General features: G+C 33.2%; 2 protein-coding genes across 2 annotated transcripts; one reads left to right on the top strand and one right to left on the bottom strand.

The window, feature by feature from the left end:
- The first annotated feature begins 560 nt into the window (after positions 1-560).
- Positions 561-9,436, top strand: LOC125057521 (putative leucine-rich repeat-containing protein DDB_G0290503). Its single transcript, XM_047661267.1, has 6 exons — positions 561-1,374; positions 3,016-3,233; positions 4,060-4,204; positions 6,089-6,311; positions 7,195-7,400; positions 7,767-9,436. Exons 1-6 carry the CDS (start codon positions 745-747, stop codon positions 9,387-9,389), a joined length of 3,045 nt encoding a protein of 1,014 aa, XP_047517223.1. The 5' UTR covers positions 561-744; the 3' UTR covers positions 9,390-9,436.
- LOC125057523 (organic solute transporter alpha-like protein) lies at positions 9,407-27,841 on the bottom strand. The gene is made up of 7 exons (XM_047661270.1): positions 27,562-27,841; positions 19,502-19,650; positions 14,039-14,187; positions 12,991-13,077; positions 12,322-12,418; positions 10,536-10,782; positions 9,407-9,708 (listed from the first exon to the last, which is right to left on the bottom strand). The coding sequence occupies exons 1-7, from the start codon at positions 27,710-27,712 to the stop codon at positions 9,512-9,514; spliced, it is 1,077 nt and encodes a 358-aa protein (XP_047517226.1). The 5' UTR covers positions 27,713-27,841; the 3' UTR covers positions 9,407-9,511.
- Between the last annotated feature and the right edge of the window lie 43 nt (positions 27,842-27,884).

Consider the following 27,884-nt stretch of genomic DNA (forward strand, 5'->3'; position numbering starts at 1 on the left):
CCGAGTCAACTGTCAATTTTCTGCACTCGTTAATCGTTTACGGTAGATAATGCAAACATCTACGTGATATTATCAATACATACTCTTAACTGGGCATGCGGTCAGCGCAGTATTTTTGTTTCAAATTAAACGTAGATACATAAGTTTAATTTACAAAAGATTTTAACACATATTTATACTAATAAAGTCTATTTAAAAAACCCATTTTTATTTCTATGTTTTAGACTGTAGTAAGTTTTGTACGGTGAATTTACCGCCTGATATGATTTACTGGCAACAGAAAATCATACAAAAATTAAATCTCAACAACTAACATTGTATAAAGTTTCATACGATGTGTAATTCTTCTTGATGTATCTACTACAACTATTATAAATAACGCTTAAATACTACATTTCCAGTATGTCCAATTGTACAAGAATGTATTATAATCGAAATGTAATTATACTACAGCAGACATTTTTTGTAAAGATGCGCATCATTTTTATCCGAATATTCACAGTATTTCACAACATGCCTGAAATAACCTGGGGAAAAAAGTAATTGACAGCATTTTGTCGTGAACCAGGCGTGTTCACCAATTCTGTGTACACTTTAAGCGTCGGCGCACGTCTGTTTCTGACGTCGAGTCTATTTCGGGCACTCGAACTTCATACTCGATCTGATCTAATAGCAGAAATCCTTTGTCTTATTTAAAGTATTTTGGTCAAATTCGGTCATCAGTCTTTATAAAAGTGATCCAAAATGGGAAATATCATCAGTGGTTCTTCGTCCAACACCGCCACCTCTTACAAATGTGATATTGGGGATAGAACAATGGAAAGTAAAAGTGCTTTAAGTGAAAGTAACAAAGATTTTCTAGAAGAACAATTCCATGATACTGTAAGTGAAGATGAGGAACGAGCAAAAGTTAAAGAAGAAGAAATGAATGAATTTAAAAAAGAACTAAGTCTGAAGCGAGAGCAAAGACGCGAAATATTAGCTAAACATAAATCTGATAAGTTAAGGTTAGAAAACGCCCTGGAAGAAGAAAGAAAGTCAAAATTGGAGCTTTATGAACAAAATAGACATCTCAGAGATATCCTACTTAGGAATGATATTGAGATACCAGAGAATCTACCAAATTATAACGAATATTCAATGTTTAAAGACACACTCGATCAATTGACGCAAGACATGGAAAACCAAAGAGCTAATAACATAAAACTCAGATGTGATCTAGCCAGTTCCCACACTGCGTTACAAGCTGCGTTTTCCGAAATGGCTGATTTAAGCGCTCAGAATACAGAATCATTAAAGCAAATAAAAGCCTTGAAAGAAGTGGTTGCTGTAAGCAAAACATTAATTTCTTTACGTGAAGATCAACTCACTGAGGTAAGATTACTAGTCTAATAACCAGGTCAAGTTCCTAGGATTATAACTACTGATCCATATCACCTGGCTTAGTCACGTGTCGTAAATCCTGTATTCGATTCGAATAATTGTTTCGGGTTGCTCGGCATATCAGACTGATTTAATTCCAAAGATCAATAGAACTACTATACAATGCATCTTCATCTATTACGGCGTTCGAGACCTTAAACATTCAATTTCTATTTGATTGTAATTGAGGTTTTGTAATCCTACAACTTGTATATCAATAACTAAACGCCTTGCAAAATATTGATAGCAATTGCAGTTTTATTGGTAGTACTTGTTTTGTTACATTAAAAGTCTATTGTAAATTCAGTTCATACGTTATGTCTATGTTATATGTGCTATGAGGATCCAACATATTCCGGTCAAAGACTTGGTCGGCGTAATGCGTTTTACGAGCAAGCAATTTGGCTCAGAAACTTGAATTACAGCCAATATAGACTTCTGCGAACCTATAAACATCTTCCTTACACGGAATAAATGACTAGGGTGACGTGTAATAATTAAACTATTTTTGAATTCAAATACGCAAAAACAAACTGTAAACAATATATAGAAAACAAACATGATGTGATAGTAGCTGTACCCTCCGTTTCTCGCGTGTTAATTATGCCGTAGCGAGATTGTATACATATAATAATATAATAATAAAAACTTTATGACAAAAGGGTTTGTAACAGAATTCACATATCGCTAGTCTTCACACTAGGGAGGCCCTGTGTTGTGGGTAACTAGAAAACAATTATTTCGTGGTACATGTTTAAATTAATATTAAAAAAAAGATACAGTCTATAAAATTCCTCAAAAAATGGTATATCACCTATTTTGTCAATATATTATGACGTTTAAACAATCTATACTTTTTGTGAATGTTACAAAAACATTAAAAAAATAATTATCCAATGCAGTTGTTCATATAGATTCAGGCTATTCAGTTTTATTTATAAAGATAGGCGAAAAAGTATTTAATGGCAGCGTAGGTGTAAAATTATCTCATGAAACATTCGTTTTACGCCTAACCTAATGTTGTCAAATTTTTCAATATCTACAGATATAATATAATGAAGAAGCGGATTAGTTACAAAATTGTTTGTTTAGCATACAACGTAATCTTTATAAATTATCGTATTATCACTAGCGGACCCGGCGAACTTCGTTCCGACTAATAAAGGTCTAATAATATCGTGTTAACTTTAGTTAAACTTAATTTAGGATTTCAATACAACTTTTTTGCAAATACATAAATTTTTATTGCTTGCCTAAGCCTCTTCTCTCTAGCGGCAATATTGCGATATTGCATGTTAAAGCACTTTCTGATATACAAAATTTTTAGTTTTGTTATCTGGCTCAAGAACAAGGTGGTAGGTTTTCGTAATTCGTAAAATTAATTAATTAATTTATTGTTATTCGATATTTTATTACTTATTCTGCTATTCGGAGCGGAGCAGAATCCACTAAAAAAGAGATAACTTACATCGGTCCAGCCGATCTTGAGTTATAAGTAGTGTAACTAACACGACTTTGTTTTATATATTTAGATATTTAGATAATAACAGTTTTACAATAAGCACTTAGAGTACAACACTAATTATATTCCAGTTAAAAAATAAATTGACTGAAATCGAACAGTCTCTCGCTGATAGAGAAGCAAGCATGCTATCTACAGATCTACGACAAGAGTACGAACGTCAACTGCAAAATATTAGAACTTTGCGAGGGCTTTATGAGGAGCGTGCGCGATTAGCAGAAGTAACAAGACAGGCGCTTGTAAGGGAATTGGACGACCAAAAATCGCTTTATCAAGCAGAAAACACAAGGTAAAACCAACTCTGTACGGAGCTCATGCTCACATGAGTTACACTTAGCGCTGTCTCGTTTTATCGGTTGAGTATTTTTAATGAGCTGGAAAATGGACTTACTAAAATGTATAAAATCGTCGTAAATAATAATCATAGGTAAATATTTATCTACAGTCTAACTTCAAGATAATTGTAAGTGTATTTCCAACACACAAACAAATTATTATTAGAGATTATTAAATTATTATTAGTATTTACAATTTTACTAACGTAAATACTAAAAAAATAATTATTAAAAAATTGATAAATAGAAATGTAAACAAATTTTAAAAAATTTGGTCCCTGTGGCAGTGTACCTTCAATGCTGGCAGCATTTCCTCGCTGTATTGCGATACTTATTCGTTAATCGAGGAAGGCACCAGCTCTGGAGTAACCGGTACTAACTCCCAGGCGCCAACTTAAATCATTAACTAGAGCCTGTGCCTTTTAATTCAAAGGGAATAAAATCAAAGTTGAAGGAAAGAATTAATATAAGATATTTGAGCCGTTTTTTTATTTTCCGCCCGCTCTTCGGCCGTGCCAGCTTTTGTGCTTCTCGCTGTAGATGTTAAATCTTGAGAAAATGAATGATGTAGCTGATGGATGATGTGTAAAATAAGTTTTAGAATATTTAAATAATAACATTAAGGATGTGATGCGTATTGTTGAATAAAAAATAAAGTGTTTTCCAAACCCTATATAATATTTTGAAAAAACAAAATGTATCATAACGCCGAGAAATATTTAGCAAATTCTTTGGTTTGTTGTAAATTTAATATCAGAATTTAAATAATTAATTTCCTAGATGTACTCAACTTAATTCTGAAGTGGAAGAGTTGAAAGAGAAAGTATCTAAACTAGAAGAAGAAATCGACGTTAAGAATTACGAAATCTCTGCTTGCAAAGAGGAATTAGAAGTAACCAAGTCAGAAATGTTGGTTGTTAACAAGGTTTGTATATTTTAAGCCAGTTCCTCAGTTTATAGTTTATTTTGAAGGTTTTACAGAAATGTCTTATCTAGTTGTATTCATTTTTATTTTATTGAATAAAAAACAGATTCTTAATGTAGAGTCCTTTTCATGAAAGAAGTCCCGCGGAGATTTTTGGAACTAAATTTGACAGGTCGGCCATGTTGTCGTTCGTCGATGTTATCAAGTTCGTTTGTTGTGGTAGATTTTTGTGAGTTTTTAACTAGCTTAGTGCATTTTAAGGATTGTTGACAATGCCAAAAGTTGTATAAAATTCGGCTCGAGAAATGATATTGAAGGTGATAGAGTTCTGTGAAGCGGTACAAAAGAATCAAGGTGTTTTAATACCACTAAACAATGTTCAGAAGAGAGTAGCCGCCATAACAGGTATTTTTTAGAGTTGCCACATAATAATTTTTTGCTGTATTTATGGGACTTTTATGATATAAATTCATTTTGCGACAAATTTGAACAAATACATAACGAATGAAACTGAAATAAAAACATATATTACATAGTACATAAGCATTATAAACTGTAACAAGAATTACAATAGAAGGTATAACAGCGGCGAGTACTTCCAAGAAAATTGTCACCCCGGGGAAGAGTCGCCCGCATCCGAAATAGTATCAATATAAAAGAACAATTATATCTACGGCTGGTGATACTGAAACAGAATCAGATTCTGTTCCCATCCACTCTTCAGACAGTGATGTTCCTATGGCCCCTGATCACAATTATTCAATAAAACTCTGAATAAAAAATTGTAATGCTTTCCTTACCCTATTTTCTCATCTGTTCCCTGTAATTAGGTAGAACACCGCTAATATAAGTAAATAAAAGTATACTTTTTACATAACAGAAATATTGTTTCATCGAAGTATGCAGAAAATAGTATTATTTGATAAATTACATCTGCTAAATGTAAATAAAATAGGTAAATTTTTTACTCATAAATGGCAACATTACGTCATGCGATTGCAGCGCCGCGTCTGGGGGACTTCTTTCATGAAAAGGACTATAAAAGTTATATTATGTCAAATTGGAATGAATACTGGCCTCCTTGGTCTTCCCTAGGCATGGTTTATAGACTATCGTTTCATTAAAAAACTTACACCCTTTTTTAAAAACGGAACTCATGAATTCCACAAACAATCAAGATAATTAGGTTTTATTCTAATCGAATATAGCATGCTTTTTACTAGGGATGCATCCGATACCGATACCGATATATCGGCGATACTTTGGGTTTGCCGATATATCGGTATCGGCGATATTTTGATTGCCGATACAACGATACTTTTCAAATTTCGCGCTTTAAAAAAAGTAATGTAAACGCGCATCTTGTTTGATCCGGGGCGTGGGAAACGAGGCACGAACTATCTATGCCCCTCACACCCGCTTAGTCTCCGCGTATTCCATTTCGCTAGACACTTTAGTTGGTTTTTAACTGCTATCGCGCGTAGTATTTTTTCAATACCAAATTAAATAAAATACAGAATTACAAAAATCTTATCAATGTTAATTTTAATTATGAACAGTTATTTATTTTATTTTAATTTAACTATTACTCTTAATTTTTAATTTTATTTACTAAACCTTTAATCTTATTCAAAGTTTGTGACTGTTTATATTTTATAATTTAAAAAAAATTAAAAACTTTAATCAAACTTGATATATTTTACCTTAATTTAATCTGAATTCAATAAGCATTAGTATCGGTATCGGTATCGGAATCGGCGATATTTCTATAAGAGTATCGGTATCGGTATCGTATTGGCAAAAAGGCGTATCGATGCATCCCTACTTTTTACCATTGAGAAATCGCTAGAATCGTAAACGCTCTCAATAATGTTTCCTTTTCAGCTATTCTCGCAAGTGATCCTAGGTTATAAGTCTAAAAAAGACCTAGATCAACTAGTGACGAGATTGGAAGAGAATCACGGCATTTTAATCCACATGGCAGAACAAGAGAAAGGGTCTGAAATCTCTTCGGCGTTGCCGAAATTACTTCTAGAATTGGTTAATCAAGTTGATGACAATAACGAGTCTGAAACCAACCAACTGATATCACAAGTTAACGAGAAAGGTACAAGTTTTGTATTTCCTTTATGTTATTTGTTTAATACTTGGATGTAAATACATTACGTTTGATCTATGGATCTTAGATATTCTTTTATCGACAGACGTTGAATTTAGCCGCCATTTTTAATTTATGTTACTGTTTCTTCTTCTTATAGTGCCATCTCCTTGCGAAGGTTGGCGATCATCATGGCTATTTTAATTATGGATGCCGCGCTTCTAAACAATGACTTGGTGCTTTGACCAAACCATTGTCTCAAGTTTTTCAACCAGGACGTGCGTCTGCGGCCAGGTCTCCTTCTACCTGCCACTTTGCCTTGTATGATTAGTTGAAGGAGCTCATATTTTTTGGAGTTACGTAAAACGTGTCCGAAATACTCAAGTTTCCTTTTCTTAACCGTCATAAGCACTTCTTTGTTCTTCTGCATTCTGTCCAGCACGGTTGTATTTCGTATGCGGTCTGTCCGGTAAAATATCTTATTTTAAGCATACGTCGATAAACCCAGATCTCAAACGCTTCCAGTTTTTTGGACATAGTCTCTGTCAGCGTCCAAGATTCTACGCCGTAGAGCAGCACAGAGAAGACGTAACATCGCGCAATGCGAGTTCTAAGCTGTAAATTTAGGCGCTTGTCACAAAGTACTTTTTTTAGTTTTGAAAAGGCGTTCCGAGCTTGTTCAATTCTGCAGCGGATTTCGATGCTATGGTCACCCTTTTCATCAATCACTGTGCCTAGATATCGTATTTTCGAGACACGTTCCAAGGTCTGATTGTTGAGGTATATATGTTGCGTGAAAAGCTCCGGTGTTCGGCTTATTGTCATATATTTTGACTTTGAAAATCCTTTTAATTACAAATATAGACTTAGTAAGTTAAATGTTATATTTTAGGCGAAGAAGTTCAAGAACCCAATAAAGCCGAGGAAATTGTCCAAAATCTTCCGAAAGTTTGGAAAGTTCTAATAGAGCTTTTAAGCCACCAAACGGAATCAACAACGAACGAAGCCGAGAAATTTACTACATGCTACAAGTCTGTGGAAACTAAATCTGGGCCAGTCCTTGTACCCAGTGTTAGTCAGACGTATATTAGATTAAAGGCAAGTACATATATTATACAGAACTATTTTAAACTTAAAAAATCTGATTCAACCTAAAAAAAACTATTATCATGTTGCCACTAAACGAAAATAAAAGTGATTTATAATTAATATGCATAAATTACCCTCCCAGATGCGTGAGTCATTTAAAATGTTTATCGAAATCGTATGAATCAACATAATAAAACAACCTTGCTTAAAACAAAATAATGACTAAGATGCATGTTTATAAAAATAGGTGTAACTGTAAAGATTCCTGGATGTCTGCCAAACGCTTTCACTGAACACAAAAAAAGATAAACTTGAAAATTTCCACGTGTCTCACTCAATAATAAAATAGTAATTGAATAATTATTATATTTACAGGACTTGATCATCGAAAAACTTAGTCTTATAAAAGAGGTCAATCGCATGAAGCAACTCAACACTCATTTGGAAACGAGGTTGCAAGAACAAGAAAAACGTCTATGTCTTGTTACAACTGAACTTAGTAAGACATGGCACGTAGTAGGCCGATTGCGCAAGCATCATCATCAACTTCACACTCATGAGAAAATACTCAAATACGAATTGCAGCAAAAACGAAAACTGTTGAATGAACTAAAAGAAGAACTTGAATACTGCAGAGAAAAGTGGGAGCAAGCAAGAGAAAAGAATACTCAAACAGAACAAGACTGGAAAAAACTCAGGGCAGAGTTTTCTAGTAGAAAGTTAAAAGATTCGACCACTTTCAGTCATTCTGCTGAAAGTGGCTACAGTGATGAGAGACCGTCAGAGGAATCATCAGAATCAAATGATGAAAGTGAATATATTCCCGAGTCAAAGCTAAAAAGCAGAAAAAATAAAAAGTCGTTCGAAGCAGCAGTAGATTCAAGTGCAGATCTAAATTTAGCTGAAAGAGAAGATCCCGTGAGTGATATGATCGATGTCGCAGATCTTTCTTTGGATACACAAGATGAGAGTCATGAAATTTATGATGATTCCTGTAATAGTGAGGTGTTAAAAAGCGATAGGATTTGCGACGAAACGGAAGACGAAGCGATTGACATTTGTAATGATTCCTTTCACGAAGAGTTTTCCACGGCGGAATCTAGTTCAGAATTATTAGATACCGATGGAATAATAAAAGATGAAGACAAAACTTCAAAAGACTTTGAAGAAGTATTTACATCACAGGGTCATTCGACACAGACTCAAACATCTGTTGATACAAATCAGGCACATATAGATGAAGTAACTCAACTTGAAGAAGAACCAGAAAATAAATATAAAGATATATTAAAAAGTATAAAGCAGCAGGATCAACGTCTTCACCTAAAAGATGAGAGGTTAGATGAACTAGAAACTAACTGTACAGCAGTCGTAACAAATATAACGAATACCCTAAATGAAGGACAAGTTATTACTGAAAAGTTAGATGCGTTACATGAAAAATATGGTAATAAATCTCCTATAATTGCGCAAGACAATAATGAAGGCACTGAGGCAGGGGCTTCAACAAGTAAGCCTGATGTCGATTTTAAAAGCATTTTAGAGGATATTAAAAAGCAAGATGAATATCTAGCAAAAAAAGATGAAAGACTTCTCAATTTAGAAACTGGTTGTTCAGAAGTAGTTGCAAATATACAGACGGTCGTTGATAACAGCGATGAACTTTTAAAACAGATAAATACCGTTCACAAGCATTACAATACGGAGGACAAAGTTGAAGAACCAAATGAGAATAAAATACTAACAGAAGCTTCAACGTCCAACGACCATGAAGCAAGATTTGCAGCACGAGATCTCCGATTAAAAAGACTAGAGGAACAGACGAAGTCTCTTGTAAATAAAGTTAACGATACGACCACAAAGGGTGTAAAAATACATTATAAATTGGAAGAACTGCACAATATTTACGGATCTGAACATTCGCGTTCCGGTACTCCTTCTGAGGAAACAGGTGAAACACAAAGCAATGACGATGAAAAGGAAAGCGAAAATAATTAATCTTTTTAAGTGTAAAATGTCTATTTAAATAAAATATTTATTTCTGATTTTTATTTATTAAAACTCGTACATAATTCAGGTACATTTTGGGTCCTTAATATTAAGCAGATCACTAAATTAATTTACATCTTAATATCGACATTCTGGAATTTATCGTCAAAGTCTTTGCTCTTCTCGAGTGAATTAGTACTGTCTTCGAGAACTGCGATCACAACTTGTTGAACCTTATCCGCAACTTTGCCAGGTGGACTGGAGTAGAGCCTCCAAGCCCAAAGAGACAGCAAGAACATTTCCAACATCATAAGCATGTTTTGAATCACTGTAACAAAGAGGTTTTATTTAGCAAACATTACATTATTATAATTTTTGAAGTTATACTTCTTTTTAGGGAAGTAATGTGGGAGTAAATTTTTTCTATTGTGAATGTCGTTTTGAAAAGATTTTTAACTTGTCAAAGAAGTATAACTTCTAACCCGTGTACATAAGTACACACACGTTTTTTTAATATGATAAGAGGCAAACGATCCTATGGTACGCCCAATAAGGGCAGTTATCGCAGCCCATGGACACCCATTTTAGTAGGTGCGTTGCCGGCCTTTGAATTTATAAATGCAGTACAGTAACAAACAAAATTTCAATGTTTGACGCTCATTGGTAGCCACAGGTTCGTTCTGCCACATGTCATGTTCATTATCTACCACCAGGAGGTTGTATTGAACTTGATTGGCATCAAGACATCATTGACATCTACTTTTTCTTTTCGCTTTCCGTCACTCTTTTTAATCGCTAAGTTTTGAGTCATACAAATTATTTGAACTGGAGCAAATCAACCCCAAGGATTAGGATCATTTAAGTATTCCTCAAATTTATAAAAGGCTTTATTGATTAATTTACGTTTGGCGAAGGCTTTGAATTTATTTTGTAAAAACGAATACAATTACCATATAAGGAGTTGTTTATCTTTTGGAGCCTGGTTGGTCGTACACTCAAATTAGTTCTATTTCGCGTATTATACTCGTACCTTTTGTTTTAAAATCGTTTTTTTTTTTTAATACAACAAGGCTTCAAGAATATACTGACCATGTTTAAATGTGCAGTACACGAAAACAATACACATGGATTATATGTGCTGTACATGATACTTACTATGCACAACGACAGTCGGATGCAAGGACATTATACAAGGTAACATAAACAGCTCCGGGACTACTTTAGCAATTCCGCACTGCACTTTCACAATGATGAGCACCAATTGCACCAACAAGAACCTCGCCCTTGGCCTGGCGCCGGTCGCCGCAGCCGCTTTCATGCTCATCATCATTCCCCAAATTCCTGAGAGGATTGACGCTGCGATAAATGGCTGGATGAACACGAAACTGTTGACGTATAATTCCTGAAACAAAAAGATTTTTTACTGAAGAATAAATTTAATGGCTGTATATGGTCTCGGATATGGCGATCTGCTTTCTTAGAGTATAATTTATTTATTCATAAAAATACATACATCGTCATAACTGTACTAAGCCAATACGATAATGACGAAAAATACATATAATATTAAATGCACAATATCAAAATAATAATTATAAATTGGTAAATAGAAAATTAAAAGAAATTTAATAAGTTTGGTCCCTGTGGCAGTATCTTTAACGCTGGTAGCCTTTCCTCGCTGTATAGCGATACTTATTCGTTAAGCGAAGAAAGCACCAGCTCTGATTGATTTTTATTGTATATTTGTGGGTTGGAAACATACATAATATCGCTACTATGAACCAGTCTGCGATCATATAAAGATGTCGATAGTGCTGTAAACTAGGAATAAAATGATTTAACAAATATCGTTGTAGCGTCATTTTCTTCATTCTTCTTCATCTTTCTCTCTCTTTATCTGATTTGTGTTTTTTATTCTAATAGGCAAGGTGATCAGCCCTTAATTGTGCCACACGCTGCTGATTTTTTGGTCTAAGACGTAGCATTTTCCTTCACCGTATTAGTGAGTATTAAATGCGCATATAGACAGAAAATTATTGCATAGTTTACTTCAAAAACTAAATTAATCTGTACAGTGCTAGTTCAAACTAAAAATAAATTTTAAATAAAACGGATTAAGTTCGCTATAATATAACAAAGTGTCTTCCATAGCGTCAGCAAGATTTCCAATGAATTTGCGATTCTCTGAGCCCTTCCGTGCAACATCTAACTAAACGATCACTCGACTATTTCTTTTATGTGCCATTAATTTATATTATTATACAGTGATAGTCACATTTTAAACCCCAAAAATATGGAGCATATCCAGGAAGAATGAAATTCAAATTCAGAATAATTTATAACTTATTAGTATAATCAATTTAACCTTAAGGGTAAATTACGTAAAGCAAACTTGAAAATATTAATTAATTGTTGCAAGACTTATTTTTAAACGGTAAAATTGGTTTAGTTTTATAAATATTTTCGCAGAAAAATAAATCAATGATAGCAGGTAAGAATCTAAAATTTTGTATAATCTGGTGTGGTTTTCGTTGAAACGTTCCCTACGTTTTAAGTATAATTGTTTCATAATCAAAGTCCAGTTTCGTCAAATAAACATTGATACTGGCTCAAATGCAGGTTTTTCTGAGAAAGGCTGGCAATGAGTTTAGCCACTTCAGCTTATTTATTAGTTTATTTTCAAGGAAGTCGTCAAAGGAATCTAGTAATAATAATACAACAATTCCAGGTAAAAATTTCCCATCCTAAGGGATAATGAATCTTCTTAATCCTAATTGAAAAGTAACTACGAAGTTAAGAGAACTTTTAAGAGATTAGAGGGTTTTAAATAGATAAAATCGTGAGCATCGGCGAGCTACGGCCAGTTTAATAAATAAATAATAATCTTTCTAACTAAAAACATAATGACTGGAGGATGGAAATAAATATAAATATTCCTCACCATATCCTCTGCCCACAGGATGAGAATGATTATGTAAATAATGGCTTGGCAGATCGGCATCTGCAGTACGAGATATCGAAGCCATGTTAGGCTTTTTCTGAAAAGAATAATAGAAAACGTTAAAATATGTCATGTTTAGGTTGGTTTCTTGCTAAAAGGTCAGAGTAAATATGTTCTTTTAAAATATTCAAAAGGTAAACAAACATAACGTAAGCTAGACATAAAGAAAACAAATATTAGAATAACGAACTAACAAAATTAAAGAACACATAGAACGTATTGTTAAACTCTCAATAGTCTTAAGAAAATATTAAAACGAACACACGCAAATAACATCTATGGCACTATTCCTGAGGCACTAACGGTAAGAAACTTATCACGAACGGAAGTCACAATTTGTATGACTCAAAACTTTAAAAAGAGTGGCGGTAAGTTTCTTGTCAGTTCTTCTTGCCCGCTCTACGCCCTTGACTTGCGAACTGGTAGTAAATGTAAATTTAGAATTAATGTAACTTCGTTTCGGAAGTTCATAAGTGCACTTGTTTAGCAATATGAATAAAGTTATTTAGACTTTGACTAACACTTAAATCTGAGAGGTCTTTTACATGTGTGGTACAGATTAATACTCAATGTTAAAAAGACGTACACAAACAGACATGATGAACTTACTTCTTAACTTGAGGCCGTGGCAGGATGCAACATGGCCAACAACAGCACGGTAGCACTCGGGTCTCCATTTGAGATCCTCCGGACCGTCTGGAAATTTTAATTATAAAAAATAAATCTAATTGCCCCATTTTAACCAAAGAATTATCTTTATCGTCATCTACTCAATTTGTCAGAAATAGACGACATAAGTCGATAGTTTTAATAAATAATAGGAGAAATCTCTTGTTTTAAAGATTTTTTTATTTTATATGACACTCCAATGCCAGAGGGCCCGCGAGTGCGTTGCCAGCCTTTCAAGAATAAAAATGTTTTACTTATTTCAAGTGGAAACTTCTCTTTACCCTCGGTACCGGTACCTACCTAACTACCTACCTACCGGTACAGCAACGATCTTCTGACGCCGGCCACATAACTGGCCAGATACAACCATTTCGACACCTGACACTTATATAATTACAGTGTCTAGGAAGATGGAAGGTGGCTGTGAAACTCCTTTGCTGTTTTGTATATGTCTGTCTGTATGATTGAAATCGTCCATTACGGCACCTGGATGTCAACAACGAAGGGGCTCTCCAGCGTGCTTCTAGATGAGCGTTTTTTGAAAGGGTATGACGGAATCAGATTGAGTAGTTCACGCATTTGTGTAACACCTCATAATTATGCCACGTAGTAATTACGATTGACATTTTGTCGCAAAAACGGGGCGTTAGGCGAGGTATTCTAATACCTGCAGCTGAGTTTCATCATCGGACGTCAAGGCAGAATACAAAATACCATCCTTATCAGCTTGATGTCTGTCGTTCCACAACTGAGCGTTTCTTAAGGCAATTTTCACAAACACTATGTGGAACCAGCTGCCCACTGAAGTATTTCCGAACCAATTCGACTTAGGGTTCTTCAAGAAAAGAGCGTACCAATTCTTAAAAGGCTGGCAGCGCGCTTGCGAGCCTTCTGGCAATACGAATGTCCATGGGCGGCGGTATCACTTGATATCACGTGAGCTTCCTGCCCGTTTGCCTTCTGTAACATAAAAAAAAAACAAAGTTACCTGACTAGTTGCTGAGCGCCACCGCACTCAGCGAGTACCATGAAATACAGATGATACATCGCAATCATCACAGACTCTTGCGCTATCGCCTCAGAAATTACTCTGGCTCGAGGGACCAATATCGTCACAAATCCTGCGGCTGCGACGATCTGTAATCAAAAAATATATGCTATAGAGTTTTATGCTTAATGGTTTTGAGTTTAGTATAAAGAAAGAGCAGTGTTGGCCTAGTGGCTTCAGTGTGCGACTCTTATCCCTGAGGTCGTAGGTTCAATTACAGTTTGACAGGACACCAATGGACTTTCTTTTGTGCGCATTTAATATTTGTTCGAACGTTGAAGGAAAACATCGTGAGGAAACAAAAAAGTCGACGGCGTGTCAGGCACAGAAGGCTGATCTATTTGCCACCTATTATTATAAATGACCATGACACAGATAGAGAAATCTGAGGACCAGACCTAAAAAGGTTGTAGCGCCACTGATTTAGTTTGGATGGATGACTTAGAAGTTTTATCCTTAAACTGAGATAAGTAAATTGTTCGTTAGTAAGGTTAGCGCAATCAGTTAACTATTGTATAAGGAAACAGGAGAATAAAAGATCTTTTTTTCATCTAAATCGTTACTCAAATCTCTTCAATAACTCTTAATAAACGTCTCCAAGTATGACGGTAAGGTAGATTTTATGGAAATCTTGCGTTAATTGATGTAATAATACTATAGAATACTGTACATTCAACAGTGAATTGTATTGATGAGATTAAAAATATATGAAAAAGTGGTTGCGGCAATCCAAAATTGATTTTCATAACGAAATATAGCAACGCTTAGTAATTAGAATAATAAGATTAAATGATTAAATATTCATAAGAGAAAGTTTAAATTTAGCTGCTACAACCAATATTTCCTGTACGAGTAGAAATACCAACGTTATTATGAAACCTTTATGCAATATAAACAGGTTTTAATCCAAGCAAATCTCCTCATAGCCGAGTAATTAGTTAGTAGATGTTGCTAATGGTAGGTATCATAATGTATAATACATATATTATGTCTATGTGTCACTCATCGGATACAGCAAGAGAGATTCACGGACCTAAGTTTGTTTAATTTATTCTTTCGTATAAGACGTTCTAACGGTACATTGTGTAACCTATGAATAAATGATTTTACATTTGAATTTGAAATCTAAGAGGTAAGTAGGTGATAATTATATGCCTAAAACAAGCCGTCGAGTCTCAGGCAAGCCGTTCGCGATGTTTTTATTCACCGTATAAGCAAGTGCGCACATAGTCATTCCATTGTTGCACAGCCGGAAATCGAAATGATCTCAGGAATGAGGGACGCACGCTGAAGCCACTAGGCCATCACTGAACTTTAGTATAAAACGTATAGTGCAATAATTATTGCAATAATATTTTTTTAATATAATCCAGCAGCCCCTATTCTTCATGGATCTCCACCGTAGATCGTTTCTTTTATAGAGGTAATATGAATCAAGACGTGTGTCTCCCGTGTCAAGACGTAGTTACATCACCACGATTACCACACGATCTAGTGCCAATTGGGGACATACTTTTCATAATATTTTGGATTTTTTTGTAACAATGTCATCAATAGCTACATCAAATCTTGCTTAACTGATGTAAATGTGGGTAGACTTGGTCACATTTTGTCAAACGTTAATTTGTATTATACACAATTTCACAAAGTCTTCGGGTAGAAAAAATTGATAAAAACTCTTGGTGTTTTTTTAGTTTTCCATGAATATTTTCGATACTTATAGCCTTGACAAAGAGATATCAATCGAGATTTTAGAGAACAGCCCTGCGATTCTGTAACTCACTTTTCGAATTCATACAGCGGTTTTCGCATCGGCGGTCGCTCTCAAATCAGTCGTGAAGCAGTCATTTTATGATTTGGCATTCTGATAAACAATAAACTATAAGCTCCCACCTTTTCACCTCTTCTCTTATTAAGACGCTGTCTTCCTCTTCTCGCTGTCTCTTTCTTACAGAAGATGACTTGGACTAGTACGTCACCGTAACATTCTTTCGTAATTTATGATACAACTGACGGGTTCTTTTAAATTCCGATGGATATTTATGCAATTATACATAATCATTCATCAAAGGTTACATAATACTTTGTAATTTGTGTCTAGTTCGTAGTTCAATAAAATTATGTGTTTCTTATATGCAATATAGGTTTTTCTTCAATCGCAAGATCAAACATTGTGGTTGGATTTTTGAATCAACACTTTAAAATCTTCACCACATTCTTTGATTTATTGTCGAAATCCAATACGTTTTTGACATACTTTGCGGTAACTCACGACTCTGAATTGTACCTTAGTACATCTCACTCTAGAGATTCTATCGTATTTGTTATATAGTTATGGCTTTTTATATAATACATAAAAAGCCTTTTATTTCTTTCTTCAAAGTAAACTTAACCCTTTCATCAGTTTTAAAAATTAAATAAATTACACTGATTTTTATCTAGGTATACTAAACAATAACTATTTTCTAACCAGTTTCCAAGAACCCCTCTGCAGGTTAAGCCCTCTTTCAAGTATCTTCCTCTGTATCGTTTCCCAATGGGGCGATATGTAAGTCATAATAATCGACTCAAATGTAAGAGTATTTCCTCCGACTTCGATTTTGTTCCCTTTGGAGTAGAGACTCTTGGGCCGTGGGGTTCAAGTGCACAGGCACTAATTAAAGATTTAAGTTGGCGCCTGGTAGATAGTACCGGTGACCCCAGAGCTGATGCTTGTCTCGCTCAACGAATAAGTATCGCAATACAGCGAGGAAATGCTTCCAGCGTTAAAGGTACACAGGTACACTGCCACAGGGAACAAACTTTTTAAATTTGTATTAATTTTATTTATTTATTTATATCGTAATCCTACAGCTAACACAAATTATATATAATAACAAACAATTAAACTGAAAAATAGCCAGAGATGGAATACGTAATACATTTTACTACAAAAAGGTTCAAAAATTTACAGAATCAAACAAACAAAAAAAAATTATTCAATACAGTCAGCTAAATAATACCTAATTTGGCTGTGTTAAATTTTCTTTTTATTAATCTTTAATTACTTTTCTTTTGAGAAAATTGTAAGTATTGATTGTTATATTTAGGTTTTATATAAATAAATAAACTATATGATATTCTAAGTTTAACTAATACTGAAACCACTCTTTAAAAAAAATTACAATTTGCATCATCTCCGGAATTAGACAAACTTGAACCTCAATTCATTTCAATTAATATGTAGTCTCTCAAATCTACATTCATCAAAGATACACACAAGACAAAGTATATTTAGAATGGCAAAGTGCCCAATACTAGACTTGCGAATACTCCCAAGTGAAATTAGAGAATTATCACTAAATAAATTCAAAGCCCTCGTTAAACGTAAATTAATCAATAAAGAGAAATTTTAGAATTTTACGAATACTAAATGATCCTAATCCTTGGGATTGATTTGCTCCAGTTCAAACAATTTGTATGACTTTAAAACTTAGCTTAAAAAGAGTGCCGGAAAGTTTATTGCCAATTCTTCTTGTCCGCTCTACGCTCTTGACTTGCGAACTGGCAGTAAATTAAAATTTACAATTAATTTAACTTCTTTTTTGACGTTCATAAGTGTACTTGTTTACCTATATGAATAAAGATATTTTGAGTTTGAGTTTTAATAACTAAACGTCTTTAATAATAATTTTCCATTGAATGACTAAACAATATTAACCAGTCTTGATTACTTTAAATTAATTTATTGGTTTTAAGAGCAAAGTACTTAAAGAAAAGGATAACATTAACACACCCTTTATTTGTGACAATCAACATCGTTATTTATAATAGCAAAAAAGTATTACAATTATGAATGTATCTAAAGTTAATACGACAAATATACAATGTATACATATTTTTCTAGCAATATATATAAATACCATGGTACTCCTCTGTGTAAATTTCCACTACTGTATAGTTTTGCTATTAATTTAAATAAAAAGATATCAACATTATTAAAAAATCTTTAATATTTTAAAATTTGGTTTAAATTCTATTTATTTATATTTAATTATTATTAGATATTAATGTGTAGGTTAAGAAAATTTTAAATATTGTATACATATTTGTGTGTTGGAATTAATAAATAAGAGAGTACTGAACATTTTGTAATATTGTATTTGAATCAGCTTAACAAATATAAATACGGATTTATAACTCGTATTTTAAAACTTTTCGAGTGTTATAGGGGTCAGCCAGAGACATCGACATTTGATGTTATTATAGTAAAATACTAACATCTACCCTTACCTTTTTATATCTCATATTTACTCGTAAATTAAAGACAATATAATACTTTATTTACTCAATACTTTAGTTTCAATTGTTAAATGGGTTAGTAACAATTCAGTCTTATTAAATCAAGCGACGAAAGAAGATATTAAAACAGGCTTTATGACTCTTCCATTAATAACTTTTCTAAACAAATCTAGAAGAAATGTATTAGAAATTGGGAAGAATATGCATTCTTTTACTTAATTATAAATGTATCTTTTGATTGCTTCGATGCATTACGTGACCTATGTGTTATTTCCGCTTCACCGAACATATAGGCACATATGCAACACACTTTTCCGAGGTCATTAATATGACCTACTGTTTAATAACAGTATTTAATCGTAAGTGGTGTAAAAATTTCGTTAAGAGATGTCTATGTCTAAGTGGTTTCGTGAATGGGACCGCGACGGCTGGGATATCAAATCCAATCCGGGTCAAAGAGCAAATTATAATTATATTATGAAATACAAGTAGAAATCTGACTGCCATTTTAATATCGTATATATAATGTGTTATGGAGTTTTTAAATTGGAATTGACACTTGTTTTCACAACAATTAAACTAACTTCCGCTCGCAGTTTCGCTCGCGTGAATTTCGCGTACTTTGGCAAGATTTTTTGCTACCTCAACAATAATTTATTGTATATATAAATATATATATTAAACAAATATACAGTAGTTACAATGTTCTTAACATACATAGTAATAATAATTAAAAAATTAATAAATAGAAAATTTGAATAAATTTAGTAAGATTGGTCCTTGTGGCAATGTACCTTCAACGCTGGCAGCATTTCCTCACTGTATTGCGATACTTATTCCTTAAGCGAGGAATGCACCAGCTCTGGGGTCACCGGTACTATCTACCAGGCGCCAACTTAAATCTTTGATTAGCGCTTTTGCACTTGAACCCCACGGCCCAAGAGTATATAATTTAGTATATACCTATATAGTTTATACCTATATATACATATATTGAGTTATACACCTAAACCTTCCTTAGGTTCCCCTGTCTTTGAATAAAACCGTACAATAATCCGTTCGGTAGTTTTAAAGTTGTTCGTGTCCATAAAGTTCTGAAATAATAAAGGTAAATGTACTTACAGGGTAAATGCTGAGAACGACAGCAACATTCAACTTCGATTCGGCCCAATGAGTCCACGCCGCGCGCAGTGTTGCAAAATATAGGATGCATAACGCGAGTAAAAGAAATATTCCGCAAAGGAATATTACCCAGGTGTATGTGTTTAATGCTGTTAACAAACATAAATCATTATTAATAAACCAATTTTAAAGCCATATATATAATTCTACTATACGTGTGTAATGTGTATGTCACTGAACTCCTCTTAAACGGCTGGACCGATTTGATTGTATTATTATATATGCGTTTGGGTGAGGCCCTTGATGGTTTAGATTCACAAATCAGCCCGGCAGATGGCGCTGCAGACGGTATCTAGGTTATTTATCTATACAGCAAATAAGCAGCTGGTATATATATATAAATCTTCTGTGCATGTGTTCGTAATTAAAACACTAAACGGCTGGTCATGAAATGTGAAAATTTTTTTTTTGTGTGTTCAAGTGGAGTTGAGATTTACATTATTATTGTTTTTTTTTGTATTTAAGACGTGTGTACAGGACAACGTCTGTCTGATTCGTATATTATTATTTATATTTTATTAAAGAATGTCAGCCTTTTGTGCCTGACACGCGTCGAACTTTTTCGTCTTAAGTCGTCGCAATTCCACCGAACGTCCGATAGTGCACAGTCGAGGTTCCTACGACCTCAGGGATGAATGGCACGCTGAAGCCACTAGGTCAACAGTGCTCTTATAAAAACTGTCTATTATGCTTTACTAACAAAGTATCAGGAAATTAGCAAATAATTGTAATAAATATTATAATAATTTATCTAGAATTGATGTTTTTTAAGTGTTCCAATGTTTTGCTACCCTTTTATATAAATATATTTATAAACACAATACATTTCATTCTCTTAAAAATTCAGAGCCAATCTATATAAATAAAAAAATGATGATAATACTTCACAGTGCGTTTTGAATTCGTATAATTTGCTTTTCTTTATAAAAAATAACGTACGACGTAATTTGCTTTTGTTTTTTCATAAATCCACATAAAACTTTGTTATATACTATATATTATATACTACGATATACACAATACACTTTCTTGTATAATAATTTTAAGACCAAATAATTTACTGATAAATTCGCCTACTAACTATTAGTAGGTTCCGACCACAGTAAGGTAGTCTTGGAGCCAAAAATCGACGGATGTTTGCAGTTTACAAAATGTCAAGTCAACATACACGGTCTTTAAGCATACTTTTACACTTCTGAACCTTGATATTTCTCGATTTAATTGGAAAAGGCGTAACTGCCTTTCACACGGCCCTTCGACCGTGACCCTCTTAAATCGCGAAACAAAGATCCATTATCACCTCGATCATTACTTAAGAAAAACTTCATTTCAACAAATAGTTAATTTATTCACAAGATTGCGGTGTACTGGTGATTAACATAAAATGCATTAGCTAAGATAATTGACATGAATCGTCCTATAAAACAAAACATAAGCTGGTGGTGATACTTATACCAATTGTTAAATGGTAAAATATTTAACGATTCCCACATTCATTGCCAAGGTTTAAAATCAGCAGATATTTCCAATCCCGTCTGAAAAACCGAACCTAGGAGTTCAGGCACCTTTCATTTGATTTCTTCTTAAGCACTACCCAGAGCTTGATATATTCGGTAGCGGAATGATAAAAATATATTGTAAGTGCCTACTTAATACCTACTCCGCTGATCAAAAAATAATAATATTGTAAGTGCCTAATACCTACTCCGCTAGTAATTTTATATATGTATATACTGGCAGACCGGCCAAGCGTTGCTGTGGCTAAGGTTTTTGTTATATTACATAGTAGTAACCTATTCAAAGGAAACGGTAGGAGAACACCAGTCATGGGGACCACCATGCTTTTTTGGTGGTTATGCCATTAAATTGTAGCTTATGTGGTACGTTGGTACTTTCAACACAGCGCCATCTGTTAGCTGTCACTATCAAATAATAAACAAACATTTTGAAATAAAAAAATATTGCGGGTGTAAATTGAGATGTAAGCTATCCTATCTTTTAAGTTAGATCAAACTGCACACGGTGTGCAAATTTGATTGAAATCGGTTCGGTAGTTTAGGAGTCCATAGCGGACAAACAACGTGACACGTAATTTATATATATATTAAGATATATTATATATATATATGTATATATATCTTTGCATTGTATTATTTTTGTAGCATTTATGTTCTCCATAATTGTCATAAATTTTTAAAAACATAGCTTGTAACATACTGCAGATATAGCATAATGTATGTGGTGAAATTTAAAAAAAGAACAATCAATATCTAGAAACTTGCAGAATTATAATCCGGAAGCAATAAGGACTACAATAATAAAAAAAAATACTTGCCATGGACATCGCATCATTAAACACGTTTCCTATAATATTGTTTACCAGAAATATTTTACGGAATCTGCCAAGGTCATTAGGTTAACAACTTTTGCCTTTCATACTTAATTTAGGCTACGGATCAGGAAATCATGGCCGCGATCATGAGTGACCAGCATATCTTTGGTCAAAGCAATCTTATCTTGGGGAATTTGAGAAAATTCTGCAATTGGAGTAGCTTATTTTTGAAGTGAAACTTAGTTATGAGGGTAAAATTTTTACTGAACGTCACGAAGATGTGCAGCGTTTTTGTCGAAGAAAAGGGAGATAGCGATTGAGACCGATTGAGAGAGTGAGAAGGGTGAATTACCTTATAGAAATACTATTTTTAAAATTAAAATCTCGTAATCTCTTTACGAGATTTGTTCAGTACCTAAGGGTTAGTTATCGCTTTGTATTTTTCCGTTCTGCCTTGCGATTCTGTAACTCACTTTTCGAACTCTCACAGCGGTATTCGCATCGGCGGTCGCTCTCAAATCAGTCGTGAAGCAGTCATTTTATGATTTGGCATTCTGATTAGGTGGGAGCTTGTAGTTTATTGTTTATCAGAATGCCAAATCATAAAATGACTGCTTCACGACTGATTTGAGAGCGACCGCCGATGCGAAAACCGCTGTCAGAGTTCGAAAAGTGAGTTACAGAATCGCAAGGCAGAACGGAAAAATACAAAGCGATAACTAACCCTTAGGTACTGAACAAATGCTTCCTGGTACTAAATAATTAAGTCTAAATCAGTTTGCCAAATGCTAATAAATTAACTAAAATATTAGTTACAGCTGCCATAAAAGCAATTCCTCCATTCAAACGTTGCCAATTATTTTGTCACGTGGTATCGAACCCGGAAACAGTTTTACACTACTATCGTTATTAAAATAAAAATATAGGCTTTGCGTAATCGAATTTTAATAAAATTAAATTTTTCAGGACCTCAGATTTCTGTCTGTTTCATGATCATTTGTCAATCTAATAGGCAGGAGATCAGCCTGTGCCTGACACACGCCGTCTACTTTTTCAGTCTAAGGCAAGCCGGTTTCCTCATGATGTTATCCGTCCGAGCGAATGTTAGATGCGCGCTATGTGCGACAGAAAGTCCATTGGTGCATAGCCGGGGATCGAACCTACGACGTCAGGAATGGGAGAAGTACGCTGAAGCCACTAGGATAACACTGCTTTTTTAAAGTATTGATTACTAGCGTTTAAGATACAGGCTAGGCCTAGTTTCATCGCTAGTGCACATAGAATTATTTTATGTACGAGGTTGACCAAAATTAATAGTGAGAACACAACGATTCGTTGCATATTGTATGTTTATAACCTTTAGAATGTAAGTACAAAATGTAATTGTTTTTTTCGTCAAATAAAGTGATTTTTATTTATTTATTTTTTATTATTATCTTACATATTACCGTCTAGTGTTCTTGTGTATTAGGTGCATCTCCAGATTTTTTTACGTGTAGAAACAAAGAAATGTCTTTATTTATTTATGCACGAAATAACGCCAAACATGATTTTTAGCAGATGAAGTAGATATCAGCTAGTTTAATCTAGCTGAATTATGTTGATTATGACCACATTTCCATAGCAACAATAACACAACATGGGTTCTTAAATTACTGTTATTACATAAAATACTCGCTGGCCCTGACTTCGACTAGGACCATTCTCAAGATCTCTAAGATATACATATTTGTGTCTGTATACCATATGGAGGGAAAGGTTCGCTCTTTTATTGCATCTATTTCTATCAGCACATTTGAGCTGCACAGTAATGAAACAGGTTACAAAATTAAGTAATTTTAGACGCAAAAGGCAAAGAAAACGAACGCTTTTTAGAAAAATCATTTGATTTTTCTAAAAGGCATGTAGGTGATGCTTTCTCTGTTCTGTCGACTTTGGGACTAAAGCATGCCGGTTTTCACACCATGTTTCCCTTCAGCGTATGAGCGAATGTTCGCGCGCATAGACAGAAACTCCATTGGTGCAGAGCCGGGGATCGAACCTACGAGTTCAGGGATGAAAGTCGCAGGCTGAAACCACAAGGCCAACTACTCTTCACATAGTGCATGAAATAACTTATGCATATTAATAATACATTTTCTTTTCTATCAAAAAGTTCGTTCCGAATCTATTTTATCTTGTAGTCTATGTAATCATAGAGTTGCTAGAACTCATATTCTATACGTGTCTACGGCTCGACTATCTGCTATTTTTAATGCTCCAGTAAATAGGGTCGCTCTTTCAACTTAATTACTAACATTAATGAAAATATTGATATACATATTTCACAACAACCAATGAGGTTTAAGTTTCTATTTAGTTTTAGTTTTTTGCTTATGTTAATTTGTTCCTTGCTAGTTTGAATTTTTTATGTTCTAATATATTTGATTCTTGTATATTTTTAGCATACATATTGACTTATTAATAAATAAATATAGTCTCTACTTTACTGGTATTTTGAGGAGCTTAATAAAAGGTTTAGAAGTATTAAGTAAGTTAGTTTGATTTTAATTAATTCCCACATTCTATTGGAATTTAGATTACACTCATTCAATGACTTTGATAACAACTTTTTCTTACTTTAATATCTCTATTCTGACATATTAGAATAATTTTATCGACCGTCGGTATTCGAAAAGAACTTTAGTTTGTGGTCATGATTCATTCATATCGAATCTTTTGCTGATTCCGACGTAGATAACGCAGAACGATAAGATTACAGTCAAGTAGGTTTGTATGAAGTTGTTAAATTCCTTTTAATTGCAAAATATCGTCTGCTCTTCATTGTCATCTATTAATTACATTAATATATTTTTGATGAATCAAATGTTTGCAACTAGCCATTCATGTCTAAAACTAAGAGAACAAAACTTGCTCATGATAACAATATTAATTAATTTTCTCATAAAATCATTAAGAACTCTAAAAATAACTCTCAAATTTCAATATGTGTATGCTATACTGGAGTTACACTCAGCCAGCAATCATTTATTGATTTATAATTAAAGTTTACCACATAATATAATATATCTATGATGTATATTACAAACTCTTTTATCTAAAATGTATAACAATTTAGGTAAACATAAATATTAAAAAATACAATTAAAATATGTAGGTACAAGAAAAAATAAAAATACCTACCAGAATTTTTTTGTTAAGCAAAAAAATAGACAACAAATGACCCGCATAAATAATTTAATTAAGCTGTTATTATGGCAGATTGAGTATGATTTCAAGTCTCTATTTTTTATGGATAGCAAAATACCACTTAAATAACTATAATAAATATGGATGGGATACAAAAATTAAGATGAAAAGCGTGCGCAAGGGCGCGCAAACAATATATCATATTTTACAGCTTTGATGAAAAAAAACACGAAATACACCTTCTCAGATTTTTTGAAGTCGGTTTATAATCTAATTTTAGTCAATGTACAAGTACAATGGTTGCACTACAAAATTCGATACAAAGGGCCCTTTTGTTTATAATCTCTGAAAATAGTATGGCCAGCATACTATTTTTATTGTTAACAAAAAATTTCTTTGTATCGTAATACTTTTGTGTGGATTTTGGATGTCTTCAATAAACTATTGTTAATGCACAATGCATTGTTAATCTATAAGAAACAAAAGACCAGACCTATATAATTGTATACAGTTAGTCCTCCTTTTTCATAGAAAAATCTGTGAAATTATCTAAGGTACTCTTTCGTTTCTGTCTGCCAAATTTTGTTTACGCTGTGAGCAAAAGAGACAAGATAAACACTTTCGTTAAAACTGTGTTTGGCACTAGGACTAGGCACTTTATTCCTAACATATATTATACTATTTAAATCCTTTACATCTAACCTATATTGTTATTATTTCTTTAAAAGTATATGTCATAACAAAAACAGTGAATTTACTACTGCGATGTGCGTATGTAGTGAACTTGCTTTCCACGATCACTTTCCATTTGATTGAATTATTGAATATTATGCGTTTAGTTATAGAAAAAACGGCTACGAGACGGAAAATATTTTATCATAATGAATATTTCTGCAGACTGTGAAAGGATGAGCTAGAATAATTTAGTCTTTGAAAAGGTTGTATAGATTATTTGTGTAACGATCAATCTAGATTTTATCTTTAAGACCATGTTATCATTATTTTATCAAATCGTTGTATCTAATACATACAATGCCTATTATATATTTCTAGGCTATCTATTAAAATCAAGAAAGGTCAAGAATTAGACATAAGAATTGACTTTTCAATGTAATTGTAAATACCGAAGTTTTACATTAATTAACTTAACAGATTGTATGTTAACCATAATTGTTTTTTTATTTAAATTTCATGTTAAATATGGTTTGTACTGTAGGCTTCATGTATATGTAAATAATCATTAATACGGGTTTTTGATTCGGTCTTAAGACTTACGGGGAACATGTGATGTACAAAGGTTCTTTTAATTTTTATTTAATAGTCTTTGGAGAGTTAGCTTTAAATTGACATGGCTTAAAGCTCTCGTTACCAGGCCATAAAATTATAAAAAAAAAAATTAAATTGACAGTTTTTAGTTAACACTAAAAACTTTACGCATAACAGTTTATTTTTAACTTGATATACATTAAAAAAATGAGATCCCCGATAGAGTATTATCTATCTTATTATTATTATTTCAAGATTCAGAGTCGATTTAAATTGACTTATTTTAATAAATTTTTGTATTTACATTTGATGATGATAACTGAATTTAAATTAATTTAAATTCAGTCATATCATAATCCAAGGAGGCTCGAAACGGGAAATCGTTTAAGTCTCTTCCTGAACACTTTCCAACAGGTTTATACGATTCGATCTTCCAAATTACGTCTCAAGTTACAATGAACTCTGTCCGAACATACCCATGAATGATTTATAGACGCATAAGAACATGGTACATAATGCAAGAAATTGGTTGTTTGGTTCGCGTTGTCTTTGAAACTATTGGGTGAAATTGAAAATGCTTTTGTGTTGGATAGTCTATTTATCGAGGAAGGTAATACTGCCGTATCATAAGTAAATAATATTGAAGATGGCAACATTATCTTCGGATTAGAGCAATAATTAACTAAGTAAAGGGAAAACCGTTTTATTTTAAACCAGGAAAATATTTCATATAGATTTATTAATAATATAAATTAGTTTAATCTGTAGTTTTCCTCGCAGTTTTAGACATATATTGTGATTTCAAATTTATTACGAAAATAACTTAAAAAAACTTAATAAAACGAAAAATTATTCATATACATACTATATGAAAAACTTGATTTAAACATAATAATACATTGTGTTTATAATAATTATAATTTGTTCAAGAAAGTTATGGAATTTCTGTTTAATAAGTTTTTGACGCTTTCACTTATAGTCTATAAAATACTGGACTAGTATTAATAGTTTTTAAATAAAATAGATAGCATTTTGGGATTTAAAAGAGTAAAATCAAGTATTATTTCTTCTTTGCAGACGAATTTGTAAGTTTAAGTTAAGATAGCAACTATGAACATCTATACAATACTTGGAAAAAGCTTAATACAGCGGAAATGAATTTTTTAATATAATTTTTGCTTGAACTTATTGTATTTAAAATTATATTTATTACCTGCATAGTAAGATCCCGTGTCAGGTGTGATACTATAACTGTGGCACAACAATGTTGTGTTAATAGCTTTGTTGATTTCGGGTAGTTGAGTTGCAATATGCCTTGCCGCCAAAACACGGGACCCGCTGCTAGCTTCTGACACTAGATCCATTTTGAAATAAATCTAATTGACAGCGACAGTTCTATTCCATTTTTGAATTTTGCGGTTAATTTTAATGGCGCGCGACACAGTCCAACTCCGCGGTTCACCAACGACTGCTACGATGCCTGCGTTGCGTTCACTTTCTTTCGACATTCGGCTGCGCAACTCATTGTACAATATC

This window comes from Pieris napi, chromosome 16 (genome assembly GCF_905475465.1).
Source record: "Pieris napi chromosome 16, ilPieNapi1.2, whole genome shotgun sequence".
Taxonomy (NCBI): Eukaryota; Metazoa; Arthropoda; class Insecta; order Lepidoptera; family Pieridae; genus Pieris; species Pieris napi.

What these genes read in the sequence shown, in the direction of transcription:
- LOC125057521 (XM_047661267.1), top strand. Translation starts at nt 745, where the DNA reads ATGGGAAATATCATCAGTGGTTCTTCGTCCAACACCGCCACCTCTTAC. An exon ending in GTGAAGATCAACTCACTGAG is followed by an intron (nt 1,375 to 3,015) that starts GTAAGATTACTA and finishes ATTATATTCCAG; the next exon opens with TTAAAAAATAAATTGACTGA. An exon ending in AAATGTTGGTTGTTAACAAG is followed by an intron (nt 4,205 to 6,088) that starts GTTTGTATATTT and finishes TTTCCTTTTCAG; the next exon opens with CTATTCTCGCAAGTGATCCT.
- LOC125057523 (XM_047661270.1), bottom strand. Translation starts at nt 27,712, where the DNA reads ATGGATCTAGTGTCAGAAGCTAGCAGCGGGTCCCGTGTTTTGGCGGCA. An exon ending in TCCTGTGGGCAGAGGATATG is followed by an intron (nt 10,783 to 12,321) that starts GTGAGGAATATT and finishes TTTTTGTTTCAG; the next exon opens with GAATTATACGTCAACAGTTT. An exon ending in TCCGACTGTCGTTGTGCATA is followed by an intron (nt 9,709 to 10,535) that starts GTAAGTATCATG and finishes TCTTTGTTACAG; the next exon opens with TGATTCAAAACATGCTTATG.